This window comes from Eublepharis macularius, chromosome 1 (assembly GCF_028583425.1).
Source record: "Eublepharis macularius isolate TG4126 chromosome 1, MPM_Emac_v1.0, whole genome shotgun sequence".
Taxonomy (NCBI): Eukaryota; Metazoa; Chordata; class Lepidosauria; order Squamata; family Eublepharidae; genus Eublepharis; species Eublepharis macularius.
This window is the reverse complement of record NC_072790.1, coordinates 136,107,404-136,123,280: the sequence shown is the minus strand read 5'-3', so window position 1 is coordinate 136,123,280 and position 15,877 is coordinate 136,107,404. Positions and strand designations below refer to the sequence as shown.

At 43.8% G+C, this 15,877-nt stretch overlaps 1 protein-coding gene across 1 annotated transcript in view; it reads right to left on the bottom strand.

Moving 5' to 3' along the window:
* SLC22A3 (solute carrier family 22 member 3) overlaps positions 1-15,877 on the bottom strand; it is a 56,107-nt gene that overhangs the window by 19,754 nt on the left and 20,476 nt on the right. Inside the window, exons 4-5 of the mRNA XM_054970169.1 lie at positions 7,463-7,631; positions 5,767-5,884 (exon numbers count right to left, since the gene is read on the bottom strand). Of these exons, the coding sequence (XP_054826144.1) occupies positions 5,767-5,884; positions 7,463-7,631 (287 nt within the window). The remainder of the gene's footprint in view (positions 1-5,766; positions 5,885-7,462; positions 7,632-15,877) is intronic.

Below are 15,877 nucleotides of genomic sequence, written 5' to 3'. Positions count from 1 at the left end.
CCCAGATGTTGGGGCCAAAATACACAGAGAACGGGTGCCCAATCCAACTCATTCTCACACGAAGGATTGGTATACCTCACTTTGAAAGCTCTGTGCTACGCCACTTGGTTCCAAATGCTGTGAGGGGGAGAGGAGAGGTTTTTGGCTTTTCTCCCATGCATTTTCCCAGCTGAAATTCCCTCCAGGGACCTGTTTGCCCTTTCCTTGGTCTCCACTTGTCTCATTAAGGTTTTTCTACCACCTCAGACCTATCTAAATCAACTATCCCAGAGGCACCCAGATCTCTTCCATTTCCCAACATCATTGCTGTCACAGCCACTCCTTGCTTGGCACTGCAGTTGATGCTGACTCTAAATGTACATGCAGGCTGGACAAAGGAGCTAAAGGACAAGGGAGAAGGAGCAAGGGTGGTGTCAACTGCATTTCCCTTCCAGAAGCAAAAAAGGTTATTTTAAAAAATAAGTTCCAGTACTCATGATGTTGGCTGCCTGGGGCTCCAAGCCTGCCAGACAAAAGAGGTACCAATACTGCAGAAAGAGGTGTTGGTGGTACTGCTTTACTGGCACCTACTGGCAGAAATAAAACCCTGGTTTATTTCTCTCTTTTTAATCAGACTCAGGTGATCTGGCCATGTTGATACAAACTTTTGTAACCTTACAGTTGGTCTGCCACTGAAGACAACCCAGAAACTGGAGCCTGATCATAGCAAGGGGCTAGCCAATGGGAACTTATCTTGCCTAACTCAAAACAGCATACAATATAACAAGGCAATACCTGGTACAGAAGTAAGACTACACAATGAAAAATCACCCGGGTATTTAGAAAAATATTCAGTTGTTATTATTTAACAAAAGGACAATCACTATGTGAACAATTCATACAAAGTGCAAACAGTGCATTCCTATACTCTATCTCTAAGAATGTCCTTATCTCATAGTCCAAAACATGCAGGGAACGCCATGCCCCGCTCTGATCCTCTTAGGAACAAGGGTAGAAGAGATGGTAAGTATGAATCACTTATGATCCTTAATCTATTTGATGTCTTTTCTTCTCTTTTCTTTCCATACAGGTGTCTTCCCAGATGTTATTTGTAGTGTCCAACCAAAAAGCAGCCCTAACTGCAACCGGCTAAGCGGCAGATTTCGTCCTCATGACTTCCTCAAGGGCTGGTGGACCACCTATACTCATAAACGTATGTCTCACCACCCAAAGAGCGACACGTGTATCAGTACTCACATGTCAGTAGCATAAGAGGACAAATATATGTCCTCTTATTCTAACTTTGGTCTTCAGGATGCCACCTACTGGCTGGTCTCCCACTTAAGGTGGCCTGCCCGGCATCGACCAGAGTGCATTTCTCTTCCACTGTAGCTTCCAATTTGTGGAACAGGCTTCGTAAGGAGGAGAATGCTGTCATTAGAAGTCCCCAGCAGGCTTTGCAAGACTACTTTATTTGCTGGGGCTTTTAATGTGGCATAAACTGCAGGCATCTTTGGGAGGGAGGGGGATATCTGGGTTTTATTATATTGGCTTTAAATTGCACTGTTTAAACTGTAAGCCACCTTGAGCCACAAGAAAAGGAAGGATATAAATATTTTCATGATAAGTTAAATTTCTACTCAAAACAATCCCCCTAAAATGGTGGCAAGAAAAAAATCCAATAGAGCTACAATCCAGTTGTACTGAGAGAAGGATCTATATGAAGTAAGGTTGCCAGGCCCCCTCAACCTCCCAGCAGGTGATAGGGGCCTGGCACTTACCTTGGGGAAGAGGGGTGCGCACGCATGCATGATGACATCACTTCAGGAGTGGCCCCTGGGAGCGTGCCCAGGCTCCACAGGGGCTCAAAACGGGCCTGTTTTGAGGCATTGCAGAGTGCTCCTGCACTCCGCAGCGCCTCAAAACGGGCCCAATCCATGGCAAAACGGGCCCGAAAAGAGCCCGATTTGGCTGAAACGGGTCCATTTTGAGGCACTGCGGAGCACAGGAGTGCTCCTGCGCTCTGCAGTGCCTCAAAACAGGCCCAATCCGTGGCAAAATGGGCCCGAAATGAGCCCGATTTCAGCCAAAATGGGTCTGTTTTGAGTCGCTGTGGAGTGCAGGAGCAGCCAAAATGGCCCGATCCTGGCAGCTGCTGCACATACGAGCGGGCAGTGCTGCAGGGGACTGCGCACGGAAGGTGCATGCCCCCCTACTGGTTAGGTAAGTGGAGGTGGGGTATGGTGAGCGGGGGTGGGGGATCCCCCGCCCCCACTGGGGGTCTGGCATCCCTTCTGTGCAGGATAACTTCCAGGTAGATTGATGGTTGTTGTGGGTTTTCCGGGCTATATAGCCGTGGTCTTGGCATTGTAGTTCCTGACGTTTCGCCAGCAGCTGTGACTGGCATCTTCAGAGGTGTAGCACCAAAAGACAGAGATCTCTCAGTGTCACAGTGTGGAAAAGAAGTTGGCAGGTAATTTATATCTACTCAGGAAGGTAGGGTTGGGCTGAGTCATCCTGTAAGAGTTTCCCAGAGTGTGGAATGCTAATGGAGGGATGCTTCACTGTATCATAAGGAGGTTCTTTTGCATACGGATTGGTGCTTGATACGCTAATCTTCTCTGCAGGGCTATTGTCGGGTATAGAGTATTTTGTTAGCCTGGTGTTTTTCAGGACTGGAAACCATGCTCTATTCATTCTTAAGGTCTCTTCTTTCCTGTTGAAATTGTGCTTATGCTTATGAATTTATGAATTTCAATGGCTTCCCTGAGCAATCTGAAAGCTTTCAACAGCTATGCACAAAGCTTTCTGCAAGGAATGGAGCTACAATCACTTACCAAAAAAAATGTAACACAGTTCCACAGATATTACTGATTCCTTTTAATTCTTTTATATATCCAGTTCTAAAGAAATGTATCACAATAAAAATTCTACAATTATATACTTATCAATGCTATACTACACTTTGTCATTATACTAGGCTCATCTCCACCAGAGTACTGAGGTGCCTTATAAGAGTTCCAATACAGTGAATTCTCTTCCATTCCCAGCTTTACTTGGAGCTACATATTTTGGGAGGGAACGCTCTAGTGAGTACAGCATGAGAAATGCACTTGATCATCTGCTATCGCACTTTCAGGAATATCGTAGCCTCTGCTGGGCACAGAACCAAGAACAACAGAACTTGTATAGCCAAAGGTTCTCTGGAATGAACTCAAAGAGGTGTTTAGAAGCCTTTGATATTACTGAAGCCTAATCAGCTGCAGATGTGAATAAATTAGGGTCGACTACAAATAGTTCTTAAAATTTTAGGTTAAGATCTTTGAAAATAATGCAGAGAAGTAATATAAGCCAAGGTCAAAGTTCTAAAAATACTAAGATGTTGAACAAACTGAGGTATCTGAACAGATGGATATCCACAGATCCCCTTGTCTGCTGCCTTTAATCTGATCTCACAAAATATGCTCTCCGCAGTAAGGACAGCAGACATCACTTACAAATAAGAGAAAAAGACTCATTTAAGCTCTGTTGTCAGACTTGTTCCCAAAATGCTCTACCAGCTTTTTATGATGATTTAAGGTGATCTAGTACACATATTCAGTATACATACTCTCTGATGAATGTATACATAGATTTAGCATTGATCACTTGAAAAAACAGATAGAAATGTTGTTTTTTACATTCTAAATTTCCAACCACATACATCTTCCATGTTGCAGTAACAAAACGAAAATTGGTTAATTAAAATAACAACAGTCCCAAAATAACTACTGAACTCAGTGCAGTACATAAAATAAAAATAAATGCAGCTCTGGTTGCAAGCTTGAAATCTAATAGGATGAGACCTAGTCTATGGAAAACTTTTCAATAAATAAATCCATATATGCAACGTAATAAGGTGACAGGAGCCTCAGCTAACAGAGCTGACTGCACCATTTTTCTGGCTGCAGGTAGCAATCATGTTTTTCAATGCTTCCTAATATAAAACAATGACGACAACCTGAAACTAGAAAACTAGCATAGCTAGGAGTGAAAACCTAACCCAACATTCCCTACCCCCAGAGCTGGTTTTCTACTTTCAAGGCATTTTTTAACATAGAACAGCGTGATAAAATTATTCATGGTGAATGAGGGATTTAGTCAGATGGCCCATGTCTCAAATTGCTAGACCCCAAAGAAGAGTTCACCACTCTGGCTTTATCCCACTCATTTGCTTTCAGAAATCGGGTTTACTTTCTGCTGCCACCAGCAAACCAGTAGTAGAATTGTCGCCTAATAACCTGTGGTCAAACTCTGTTTAGATTCGGAATCTGTCTTGTATTCAGCCACCAGAAGGAAGGGGAAACCTTTGGAAACCTCACTAATTAGAGTCACTCTACACATTACTTCTTTTATGAGTTGTCCATGGAGCCAACCCACAGTCTGCACAGAGTGCAAATGGGCTCAGAAAGCTGCCATTGGAGAAGGGAGAGCTCCTGCCTTCCTCTTTCCAAGCTTTTTTCCCTGTGCAAAAACAGTGCAGGGGGAGAGAGTTTTCCCCTTTCTGCTGCCACACATGCACACAATACCTCCATGTGGAGCAGCAGAAAGGGGGAAATGTCTCACTTCTGCACTGTTTTTCCACATGGAAAAAAGCTTGGGAGAAAGGCAAGAGTTCTCCCTCCCCTGGTGACAGCTTTCTGAGCCTATTTGCACTCTTTTTTTTTTAACAGAAGCCAATCCCTGAGCTGATGTGTGTCTGTGCAGAGCACAGGTTGGCTCAGTGGAGAACTTGGAAGAGAAGTAACATTTAGAGTGACCTTTAGAGATATTCCTAACTGGCCAGCTCTCCCAATATCTCTCTTATATCTTGATAAGCATGAGCCAAAGCATGAGTTTTTTTCCGTGGTTGCAAGGCTAACTCCAATTTCAGAAAAAGATTTATCTTAAAAGCAATCTATGAATACAGAGAGTAAAAGCTTACAATTGGAACAGCAAAAGACTACAAGAATCTGAACAAAGAACATGAAATGGGTGTAAATGCATCCTCTTTCCTTAGGAAAGAAAAAGTCAGAGCAATTTTATCATTTCTTAGATAGAAGTCCCCCCATTACGTACATACGTGCAAAAGTTCCAGGCCCTCTGCTGCCTTCATTATCATATTATTGTCAAAATTCAAAACCTTGGAATTCAGAAGGATCTAAGAAAGGATGGATGAACTAACCTCAGACTACACATAAAGGAAGTTTGAGCTGAACCGCTGAGAATTCACCAAGTGTGAATTCAACATTCACACAGCAAAGTGCAATTTTTTTTAACCAGTACTAGGGTGAAGTGTCATTTTATCACAGACGCCATGCAAAAACATAAACAACCTATATCCACAGTCTGGCGTTACAGTTAATATATTTAAACAATACATAAGAGGAAGGATCAGAAAAAAGTCAACCCTATTCATGTGTTCCAGCTGCATTAAATCATAAGCCACATTTGTATCGCTGACTCTTTGAAACTCCCAGTGCTACGAGCCAGACAGTCACATCAGCAGCATGAAAAGCATTCCTTCTTGATAAAGGAATGAGTGGGTAGTGTGGGAGAAACACAAACGGACATGACTTCTATAACAGCACAAAATGCACCGGCCTTGCTGGCATCATGACAGTCAATGCCTCTACTGTGTAATTTACAGTGGGTCTGTTCCCATACAGATATAAAATTAAATACATACAAGTTATATTGTTAAAAAGACATGAGCAACCACAGCTAAAAACAGATCAGCGAAATTCACTGTCTGTATATGGCAAATACCTCTGAATAATGTGGAGAAAGACATTTCCCATTCTGTTTGGCAATGGAGTGCATAATCTTCATGGCCTTGTCTCTTTCTTGGCGAGACAGCAGCCACCGTGGAGATTCAGGTACTACCCTACCAAAAGAGAGAGATCAGTAAGGATTTGTCTGTTAACAACTTTCAGAAAACAACAGGTTTTATTGCCTGCAAGCATATCAACTGTAATAAGGTCATCAATATCTCTGAGAGTTATTGTGTCTGTCAAATACTTCCTGTCAATATAGAAATTCTTTAATGCTTGATAAAGCATTGTTTTAATGATAACAACAAACTGATAATGCATGAAGTAGAACTTTCATTATTTGAACTTCTGATAAGGCTCACAAAACATGGCCTGTAAACTATACCAATGAATCCAACCATTCCAATGGTTGGATGAGCAATGTGTATGACTTGTACATGCAATTTGTTCCCTGAAAAGTCTATGCTCTGTGTCATACAGGGAATCATATCGTGTGCAAAAATCAGGCCTTCTGAATCAGTTCTAATTACCTTTATTAATCATAACAAACACATTTAGTACTATACCAGTTGAGCTCTTTATAAACAGCTTTTCAGTTTATCAGAACTTCTGAATACCCTGATGGGCAACTGGTTCCAGTCAGCTGAGCTTCCAAAAGACACAACCCCCTAGAAAAGACTCACTCTGGGCCACCTCCCCACACATTTATAACACACACACACATCAAGGAGGTAACTCACTAATCCACACACACAACAAACATTCTATAGGATCCACAGTTGCTTATTTTAACCCTTTGTTTAACCAGAGAACATAGCAAGTAGTCTCTTGCTACGACAGAGCACTCGTATGATTTCAAATCAAGCAAAAGGTTAGAATGTGTTTTATGGATTCCTAGAGGGGCTTAAAATTGCTGCTGAAGCCCCAAGATTAGAGACATCATGCCAGGTGAGCATGTAAAAGCAACATCAAGCAGGTGAATGGCTTTGCTTTTCAGACCCCCAAAGCAATCTGGGCCCTTGGAGTCTCCCCCTCTCAGTGGCCCTACTGGTCTGCCATAACATGCCTTAAATGCATCTTTACAACTGAGACGAGCAGAATAGCATTGAAAAATTAAGCCTGTGATTCTCAAGGAATCTGTGGATAATTAAGGTGTGTGTAGCCCATACATATTCTAATATTTTCTGTTCTCCAAAACCTTATGTTTAATGGATTCATGAATGGAATTTTGTTTTTCTACAGATCTTTCCCTACCATCTCACCTCAAATATAATCTGTCCCTGCAATTCATCTAGGCCCTAAGAATCAGTCAAATAAATGAAGTTGGACCTAAAGAATACCATCCTACATGTTATTTTTATTTTGTAATATATATTATATTAACAAAACCTTTCTACAATCGTGAAGGAAAAGGTTGGGCCTATAGCGTTTTCCCCATTATAGATACCTCAGAATGCAATAATTGCAGTATGATGAAAGCCCATTGACTGTTCAACTGGAAATAATCTTTTACATACCTTTTTCCTACAAACAAGGCCATCTATGGTTCATGGCAGAGGCAAGAACAAGGGACTTTTCCTAACAATTACATGAAAATTGTTCTCAATATGTACTTCAAGACCTTGTAATAAAGACTAAAGTGGTATGAAATAAGATTCATTATTACAGAAGAAAAGTAACAACAAAGTTACCAGTAATACAACAGGAAAATGAAGTTGGGGAGCGTTGTGGCCAGCTGAATCCCCTGCCATGTGGGAATTAAATAAGCAATTCCAGGAAGAATCACAACTCCAAGTGTGAAGAACATCTGAATTACAATTCCAACAATCCTTCGCTGTTTTGAACCAACTATCTCTGTCACTGAATTAATTAGAAAAACAAACAAAATATATTGAAAGGAAAAAACCAATGCATTATACATTATTTATTAATTGTGGTAGCTTTTCACTGTTCTGTACTATACATGGGAGATTTTACCTTGATATGACTTGGCTTATTTAAATTAGCATATGACAGCTATTCATGTTTGATCTGCTAGGACTCAACACGTTACATTTTACACGAGTTTGCCATGGGGACTTGCAGCCATACTGAAGCAACTCCATGTAAAAGTGCCACAAGGGCCTGATTTGGATTGGAACTGCAGTGCAATGGGGAGGAGATCTTGCCTTCCCTCCCAAACTATTTTCCAAACCAAAACAGCCAAGGAGGTGTTATTTGCCCCATCGGAGCATCACACTGAATGCATGTACAGCCCCCCAACAGGGCCAACAGCTCTGGGAAATGGTGCAGGGGGAGAAAGGAGGAGCCCCTCCTCCTGTGCCATGGTCCCAATCTGAATTGGGCTCCTGCTGTACTTTTATGCAGAATTCCCAACAGAGACTCGCAGCTGCAATATGGCTGTAAGTCCTTGTTGGGAACACATTTAAAATGTAGTGTGTAGTTTGGCCCTCATTCACCTATGAGATCAATGCTTGTAATGTTTGCAATATATATATTATTGCTAGTACAGGGACATTTCTATAGTTTAAACTGCATATATCAGTAAGTGTACCTTAAAAACATGACCCTGCCTTTTTTCTGGCTGACTTTCCTTGTAAAAAAATATGGTGACTCTTCAGACTTGGTTTTCCTTCCATACTTTAGGTGGACTATCTGCCTTTTTTCTCCTTTAAAACACCATATGCAAATTAAATGTACATTTGTCACTTCAATAAAGCCCTGCAGAATCTTTTTTTAACATTAAAAAATTTACTTGGGAAGGAAGGAAGAGGTGGTTTCATAATGTTGAAAGTCCTAGCCAATTTGTGTAGCTGACTTGCAGAACCTTGATCTCAGTTTGGGAGGAAAGATATGTAAAAAAAAACAAAGCCATTGGTGATTGTGGATATCTAGCAGGCTCATTGCTCCACTTATTACTTCTATGTTCATCCTTAGAATTTTTAAAGCAAAATTCAGTGTCATCTGGATTTAGTGAATGCTGTGAAGTAGGCTTCATGTTTAGCTATTCACTAAATGAACTAATTTAGGAACAAAATTAGGAAATCTATCAAGCTGACTGAGTTCAGTTTGTTGGGTTATATATTTTGCAGACCTCTAAGGCTCAGGGATTCTGAGCCTCCAATACACTAAGGAAGGCGGACGGGGGAGATCTGAGGCCTAGCTACATCATCAACCCTATACCCTCTTTAGGTCTTGCTCTGAGCCGGCTGATGTGGGGAGGGCGGAATATAAATGTAATAACTTAAATTAATTACATTCTGCCTTAGGGCTGCCAGGTCCCCCAGTGGGGGCGAGGGATTCCCCCCTCCCACCCTCCACCACTCAATTGTCCGGCAGGAGAAAAGTCAGGGGAACAGGCCTCCTGGGAGCACTCCCAGTGCAGCACTATGACATCACTTCTGGGAGTGGCTTCATCATACAGGGCCCGGGAGTGCTCCCTCCTGGTGTGAAGCGTGGGAGTGCTCCTGGGCCCTACACAATGACATCACTCCCTGAAAGGACATTAATGTGCCATACTGGGAGCATGCCCAAAAGGGGAGAGTGCTGGGTCCCCGCCTCCCATTATTATGTTCATTATTTAATATAGTTAACTAATTAAAACTGCAATAATTTCTAATATTTGGCAATGACTGAAAACATTTTGCTCTAACCATTATTCTGGCACCTTGATGTCTGTTTTCATTTTCCAGGTCAGCAAGGGGGAAAGAGTGACTCAATAGACATATGCCTGACAGGAATGTTGTCTATCCAGGGCAGTTAGCAAACAGTCTGTCAAATGCCAATCAGGTCCATCCCAGCTAGCATTTTTATGCACAGAGTTTCCTTTCTTTTGCCAATTATTACTCCTCTCTAAGACTTTCTGATCAGCTTTCTGATTCTATATAGGAAAGAGTCCTCCTGTTCATGTGAGGTATTTCATTATGTGGAGCTGTGACTATTAGACAGTGACAAAGCTTTGCTTGTACCCATTGGTAGGCAAGCAGGGCTGCACAGACTGTGAGGGGAAGAGGCAAAGGCCCAGGCTTTACTCCCGCCACCATTATAGGCAGCCCCAACAGAGGGATATAGAGGCAAGCACTTAGCTTGTGTTGTTTGGCAGGCAGAACAGCAGAGATCTAGAGATGTACAGAGTCCAAAACTCCCCCCTCCCCACCCACAATGACAGCTTGCATGCTTTGCAGACTCAGGAGAAGGAAATAGACAGGCAGAAGCTAAAGCTTTTCTCTCCACAACACTATAATCATACACACGCACACACAAACACCCAAAGCAAATGATATGTGATAGAATAATGATAAGGAAGAGTCAAATCTTCTCTTTATGTATGACAGAACTGATTTAACTACAGTCTCATTTGGAATACTGTACAGAGTTCTTGTTGACATCTCAACAAAGATGTTGTAGAGCTGGAAAAAGTAGAGGAACCAGTAGTATATAAATGTTTTAAATAAATTAAATAAAATGATTAAGAGGTTGGAGCACCTTTCTATGAGGACAGGCTAAAGAGTATGGGACATATCAGTTTAGAAAAAGACAATAGAGACTTAGAAGGATGAAGAAAATTGATAGAGGGAACTTTTTCTCCTTGTTCCATTATCTTAAAACTCAGGGGCACCCAATGAAGTTGATGAGAAATAGATTCAGGGCAGACATAACAAAATACTTCTTTAGTCCATGTGTAATTAAATAGTGCAATTCACTGCTAATGGGCATAGTGATCACCACTAGCATGGGTGGCTTTAACTGAGTGTTTAGAGAGATTCAAAGAAAATAATAGCTAGAAGCCATTAATAGCTAGTAGCCATGATGACTTAAGGATATCTTCATATGCAGAAGCAGTAAAAATCTGAATTCCACAGCTAGAAAGCAATATCAGGGGCCTCTATGCCTACAGTTGCCAGAGGGTTAAAGCAAAAATACTGGACACCCCCTTCCCCAACTCACTGGAGGAAATATCTTTGTGTGCACACTTCTGGCCCCAATGAGATGATGTCACTTCTGGGAGTGATGTCACCACACTACCAGTGGAAGTGCTCCTGTGTTTCGCTCGGGGGGGGGAGAGGAAAGGAGGCAGGGAGGTGGAGTGTGAGTCCCTGCTCTCCTCTAGAACCCACACTTGCTTTCTCCAGCAGCAGCCCAGCTGCAGAGGCTGGCTGCTAGAACCACAGCGGGGAGGAAGCAAGGAGGCAGAGTGGTCTGGTATTTTCATTCCATTTCTGCCACACAGTTTAAGAAAATACTGGACTGTCTGGGAGAAAACCAGACACCTGGCAACCGTATTTATGCCCTGTTTGTCAGCCTTCCAGGGTAACTGGTCGGCTACTATGTGAAACAGGATACTGGACTAGAAGGAAGTGTTCCAGCAGGACTCTTCTTATATTCTTATGATCTCTCAACAGCTCTAATTTTACGTAAAAGAAGTTGTGCCTTTTCCAAGAACCACCCCTACCCCCCATTGCTATCAAATCAAGTTGAAGGGGAAAATAGGCAAACTATGTTCACATGTAAAGGCAGTATAAAATTAGAGGGCTTTTTTAAAAAGTGGAGTTTGGAGTAGGGTTCCCAGGTGCCCGCCAGTGGGGGGCAAATTCCTGGGGGTTTGCCTTTCTGCCCACCAATTGCTGGCAATTGGCAGGAGGTGGCAAACTGTCTGGTGATTGCCCAGCACCAGCAGGCATCCAGGGCAAACATGCACCATGTGTGCTCCCAGCCGGGCACAATTACATCCCTTCAGGAAGTGATGTCATCATGTGTTGACTGGAAGAGTGCATGCTTTGTGCACACAAGAAAGAGAAGAAGCCCAGTAAGTACTAGTTTCCCCCTCCTGCTAGTTGCCAGGAAGACCTGTCAACACTAGGCTGTAGACGATGAGGGTTAAATTCTGTTCCCTGACATACCTTACTCCGCTACTTGAAACATTTTTTTCTACTAGCGGTCTGGGACTGAAAGTAAGTCAAGCAATTGTTGAAATCAGCTGTATACTGTGAGGTAACTTCCATGTTGCATTTTCATTTAAAAATAGACACTAACCCATCCACCCACCCACCCCCAACATGAGAAAGGAAGAAAAGCTCACTGTCATGCCAATTTGCATCTCCTTGTGCCTGGGTAAGAATTTTAATTGCCTCTAAATGGGGTGTTTTATCCTGTCTGTGTGAATTGGCAGGGGGGATCCCTGTGGTGAAAGGTACAATCCCTAAGAAATTCATCACAGTTGACTGCAAAAGGGGGGGGGACTTACAGCCAAAATATATTTTCTATTGAAACCAAAGAAAAATAATGAAGAAAACACAAACAAGTCTACTAAGCACAATAAAGAAAAGCAATTCAAAATGATCCAAGGTACAGTGAAACAGAACATCTCTACTGTGCAATAATAAGACAAAAAAAATTCATAGAATGAGATTACAGCAAAAATTATGTGGGCTGCAATTCTGCATTGTGTAATATACCAAAATTGCTCAATCTTCAGCAACCCAGGGAACCCCATTTTTAAAAATGTTACACAGACCCCCAAGTCTTCCAGTCCTCCCAAGTTTGAATCAATCTCATTCCTTGATTGGAAATGAGTTTGTGCCAGAAAGCATAAAACTTTCTGACTGGCCAGTCTAGTCAGACACCAGACGAATGGGGATCGGAAGATAGCCAGAAAAACTTTCAGAGCTGCTCACAGAAATATTAAAAGATCAGTGTCACACAAAACCTGAATATCTGAGATTTTAGTTGAAACCCATCCAAATGGTCACAGAATGGCATCTTTCTGGCTCTATATGGAAATCGATTACATTGGAAAAATATAGTGAAAACCATTTCAGTTTTACACCTGAAATAACAATGATGACTATAGTAGGGCTGTAGGTCTTTGGTGCTGCTCAGCCAATTAATTCTAGAGCTAAGCTATTGAACTCTGGCAACTAATCAGCATGTTTTCTAGCTAGTACGCTGAGGTTATATGGAAGACAGGTGACTGTGGGTGGTGGCAGCTCCAAGCAGTCCCTCCCTTCTTAAGAACGGAAAGCTGATTTCATCGCCTTCCCCTGAGGCAGAGAGTTTCTGCACTCATTCCTAGAAAACCAAAGGGGCTTCATTTTCTACTTAGCAAGATGGACATGAGAAGGGCTCACCCTCGGACCTTACAAAGGATCTACAAATTTCCTGAAGTATTTCTGTGGACCCACTGAACTTTCATGGGTTTCCAGAAACCCAGTCTGAGAAACAGTGACAAATGTATTCCCACCGTAATCCGTAGATATGGCTAACCAGTTGCTAACAAGAGGGCATGGCTAGGGGTGTGCATTCCAGAATTCCTGAGCCAAAAATATACATGAAAATCACTGTTTTGGGTCATTAACATGATTTCCAGAATGGTTACAAAAACATGGGAATCTTAGGCATTATAAAAACACACCCTGAAAAAACCATGCAGTTTTTTGTGTTTGGGTGCTTGTTTGTGCTTCTCCAAATTTCCTAGGCCCAGAGAAGGGCTGCTTCCACAAGTCCTTAATGAGATGGCCTGCCAATGGAACTCTGGTGGGTTATCTCACTCATTACATACATCATTGTTTCCCATGCACGAGCAGGTCATATTGATCCCGTTTTTTAAGCATTTTTTCTGAGACATGGGCCATTTCTACACTACTCACCTTCATCCGGAACACTACAGAACGTCACGAAAAAAATGCAGAAGATAGCGTCTTCTCGCGCAAGTTTTGCGTGACATCGCAAAACTCACACGAGAAGATGCTATCTTTTGTGGGGGGGGTTGTGATGTTCCACAGCGTTCCAGATGAAGGTGAGTAGTGTGGAAATGGCTGTTTTATTCCATTTTCATTTTTGATGCTACTTTTTCTGCATGATTATCTACCATATCCATACATATGGAGGCTTTCTTGCACTTTTACTTTTTTTATTTTTTATTATTTTTTTATTTTTAATTGCTTACAATAACTAACAATACAAAGGGAAGGAAGGGGGGAGAGGGAAGGAAAGAAAAAACAACAACACCATATAACAACACTACACTACAAATAATGCTTTCCCTTCATACTGCCATTGTTTAGTATTAAAACTTTGTAAAATACTGATGGAATGGTTGACCTTGCAAAATACAGATTACAATCCAAATTAAATCTTCCTCCCCCCCCCCCCCCGGGCCTCAGATGCAGTTCTCTCTGAACAGCTGCAACCGCCATGCTCGTTCCCTCCTCCCCTCCCCCTTCAGACTTTGAGTCCTTTTCTTCTTGCTTGTCCTCTTGCTGAAATTCTTGATTTTTGCCCTCAAAGTCCCTTAGCTGATCTTCTGATATTATCTTGTAAGCTTGATCTTTGTAACTAAACCAGATACCTTCCGGAAATAGCCATTTATACTTTATTCCACGTTCCCTCAGAAGAGCTGCAAACCTTTTATACTTAAATCTTCTTTTCCGAACTAAAAATGGAACGCCCTTCAGTATCTTGACCTTGTTCCCCAAAAAGTCCAGATCCACATTGTATGAGTTATATAGGATAGTGTCCCGGATCCTCTTAGATGAAAAATCAATGATGATCTCGCGAGGCAGCTGACGCTTTGTTGTATATTTTGAAGAAGCCCGACGGACCTCCAAAATGGCGCTTTTTACCTCTTCTTTAGTTGTCCTCGCGGGTGTCGCCAATAATTCCGAGGCAAGATCCTTTAAATCCTCATTTTCCTCCTCTTCCACGTTCTGGAGGCACAAAATTGTCTGTGTTCGTTCCACTTGTAGCCCGATCAGCTGGTTCTCCACCAGCTTTAATTCTTTGTTCGTTGCCCTCACGAGTGACGCATTTTCCCGAGCAGACTTCTCTGCCCCCCCGCTACTTCCTTAATGGTTTTCACTTCGCTCTCAATTAAGCCCACCCTTTGATCTGTTTCGTTTAACTTGTCAACAAAGGGCTTTATGGCTTCGATAACCGACCTCTTCACTAAGTCCTCAAGAGACTCTCCTTTTCCCTGCAGGGCAGCCGAGATTGACTTGCCCAAAGCGGGACTCTGCTTTTTCGTCGCCATTTTAGGGGGGGGAGACCGCCGACCAAGTTCTGAAACTCAGTGAGGGGGAAGAAACCCGAGCCTTCTTAGCTTCAGATCCCACCAATCCTTCACGTACGCTTGTAATAACAGAAGGGATTCGCTTACTTACAGGCTTTCGCCTAGTTCTGCTCTTTGCCGTTTTCCATGGCCCGGCAGCACTCGAGGTGCCGTGCACGTCTGCCGGCCTCCATAGGAGCAAACGGGCAATTTACCCCCTGCATCAGTTTCAGGGGGCTCTTCCCACAGCGCTCTGGACCCAGCCTCCCTCACTGGGAGTCCTGGGGGCTAATCTTTGCAGATCAGCCGCCTGGTCAGGCTGCTCAGGCGCTTCCTCCCGGACCTGCGGAGAGGAGCGTCTGACATGGCCGAGAAAACGAAACCGAATCGCTTCCTTGCACTTCTGTAGTGCCCTCCCACACATCTCCAACCCCTCCTCTCACCATTAGCTCTCCCCAGGGCCGGTGACAGAGTTTCTGGCGCCTGCGGCCACGAGCGCACGCAGTATGCGCGCGCAAACCTCTGACTGCGTGATGATGTCACGTCATCACACAGTGCAAGATGGATGGGGCAGCGCACGGAAGCTTCTCCATGCTCCACACACCACCCCAGCAGCTGCTCGCAGCTTCTGCACCCGGCTGAGGCATGTGGGGGCGGAGGAGCGCGCAGCAGAGCTGGCATGGCTGGCTGCAGCAGTAGCTGCAGCCAGCCAGCCCCATGCCGCTGCCGCTGCCACATGCCCCAGCTGGGCGGAGAAGCTGCGAGCCGCTGCTGGGGCGGCGCATGCAGGCTGCTCCACGCGCTGTCCCAGCAGCAGCTCGCGGCTTCTGCGACCGGCCAGGGCGTGTGGGGGCGGAGGAGCGCACAGCGGAGCTGCCATGGCTGGCTGCAGCTGCTGCTGCAGCCAGCCAGCCAGCTCCATGCCACCGCTGCCGCCACGCGCCCCAGCTGGGGGCAGAAGCCGCGAGCCGCTGCTGGGGCGGTGCATGGAGGCTGCGGCCAGCTGGGGCGTGTGGCGGTGGCGGCGGCAGCACAGGGCTGGCTGGCTGCAGCAGTAGCT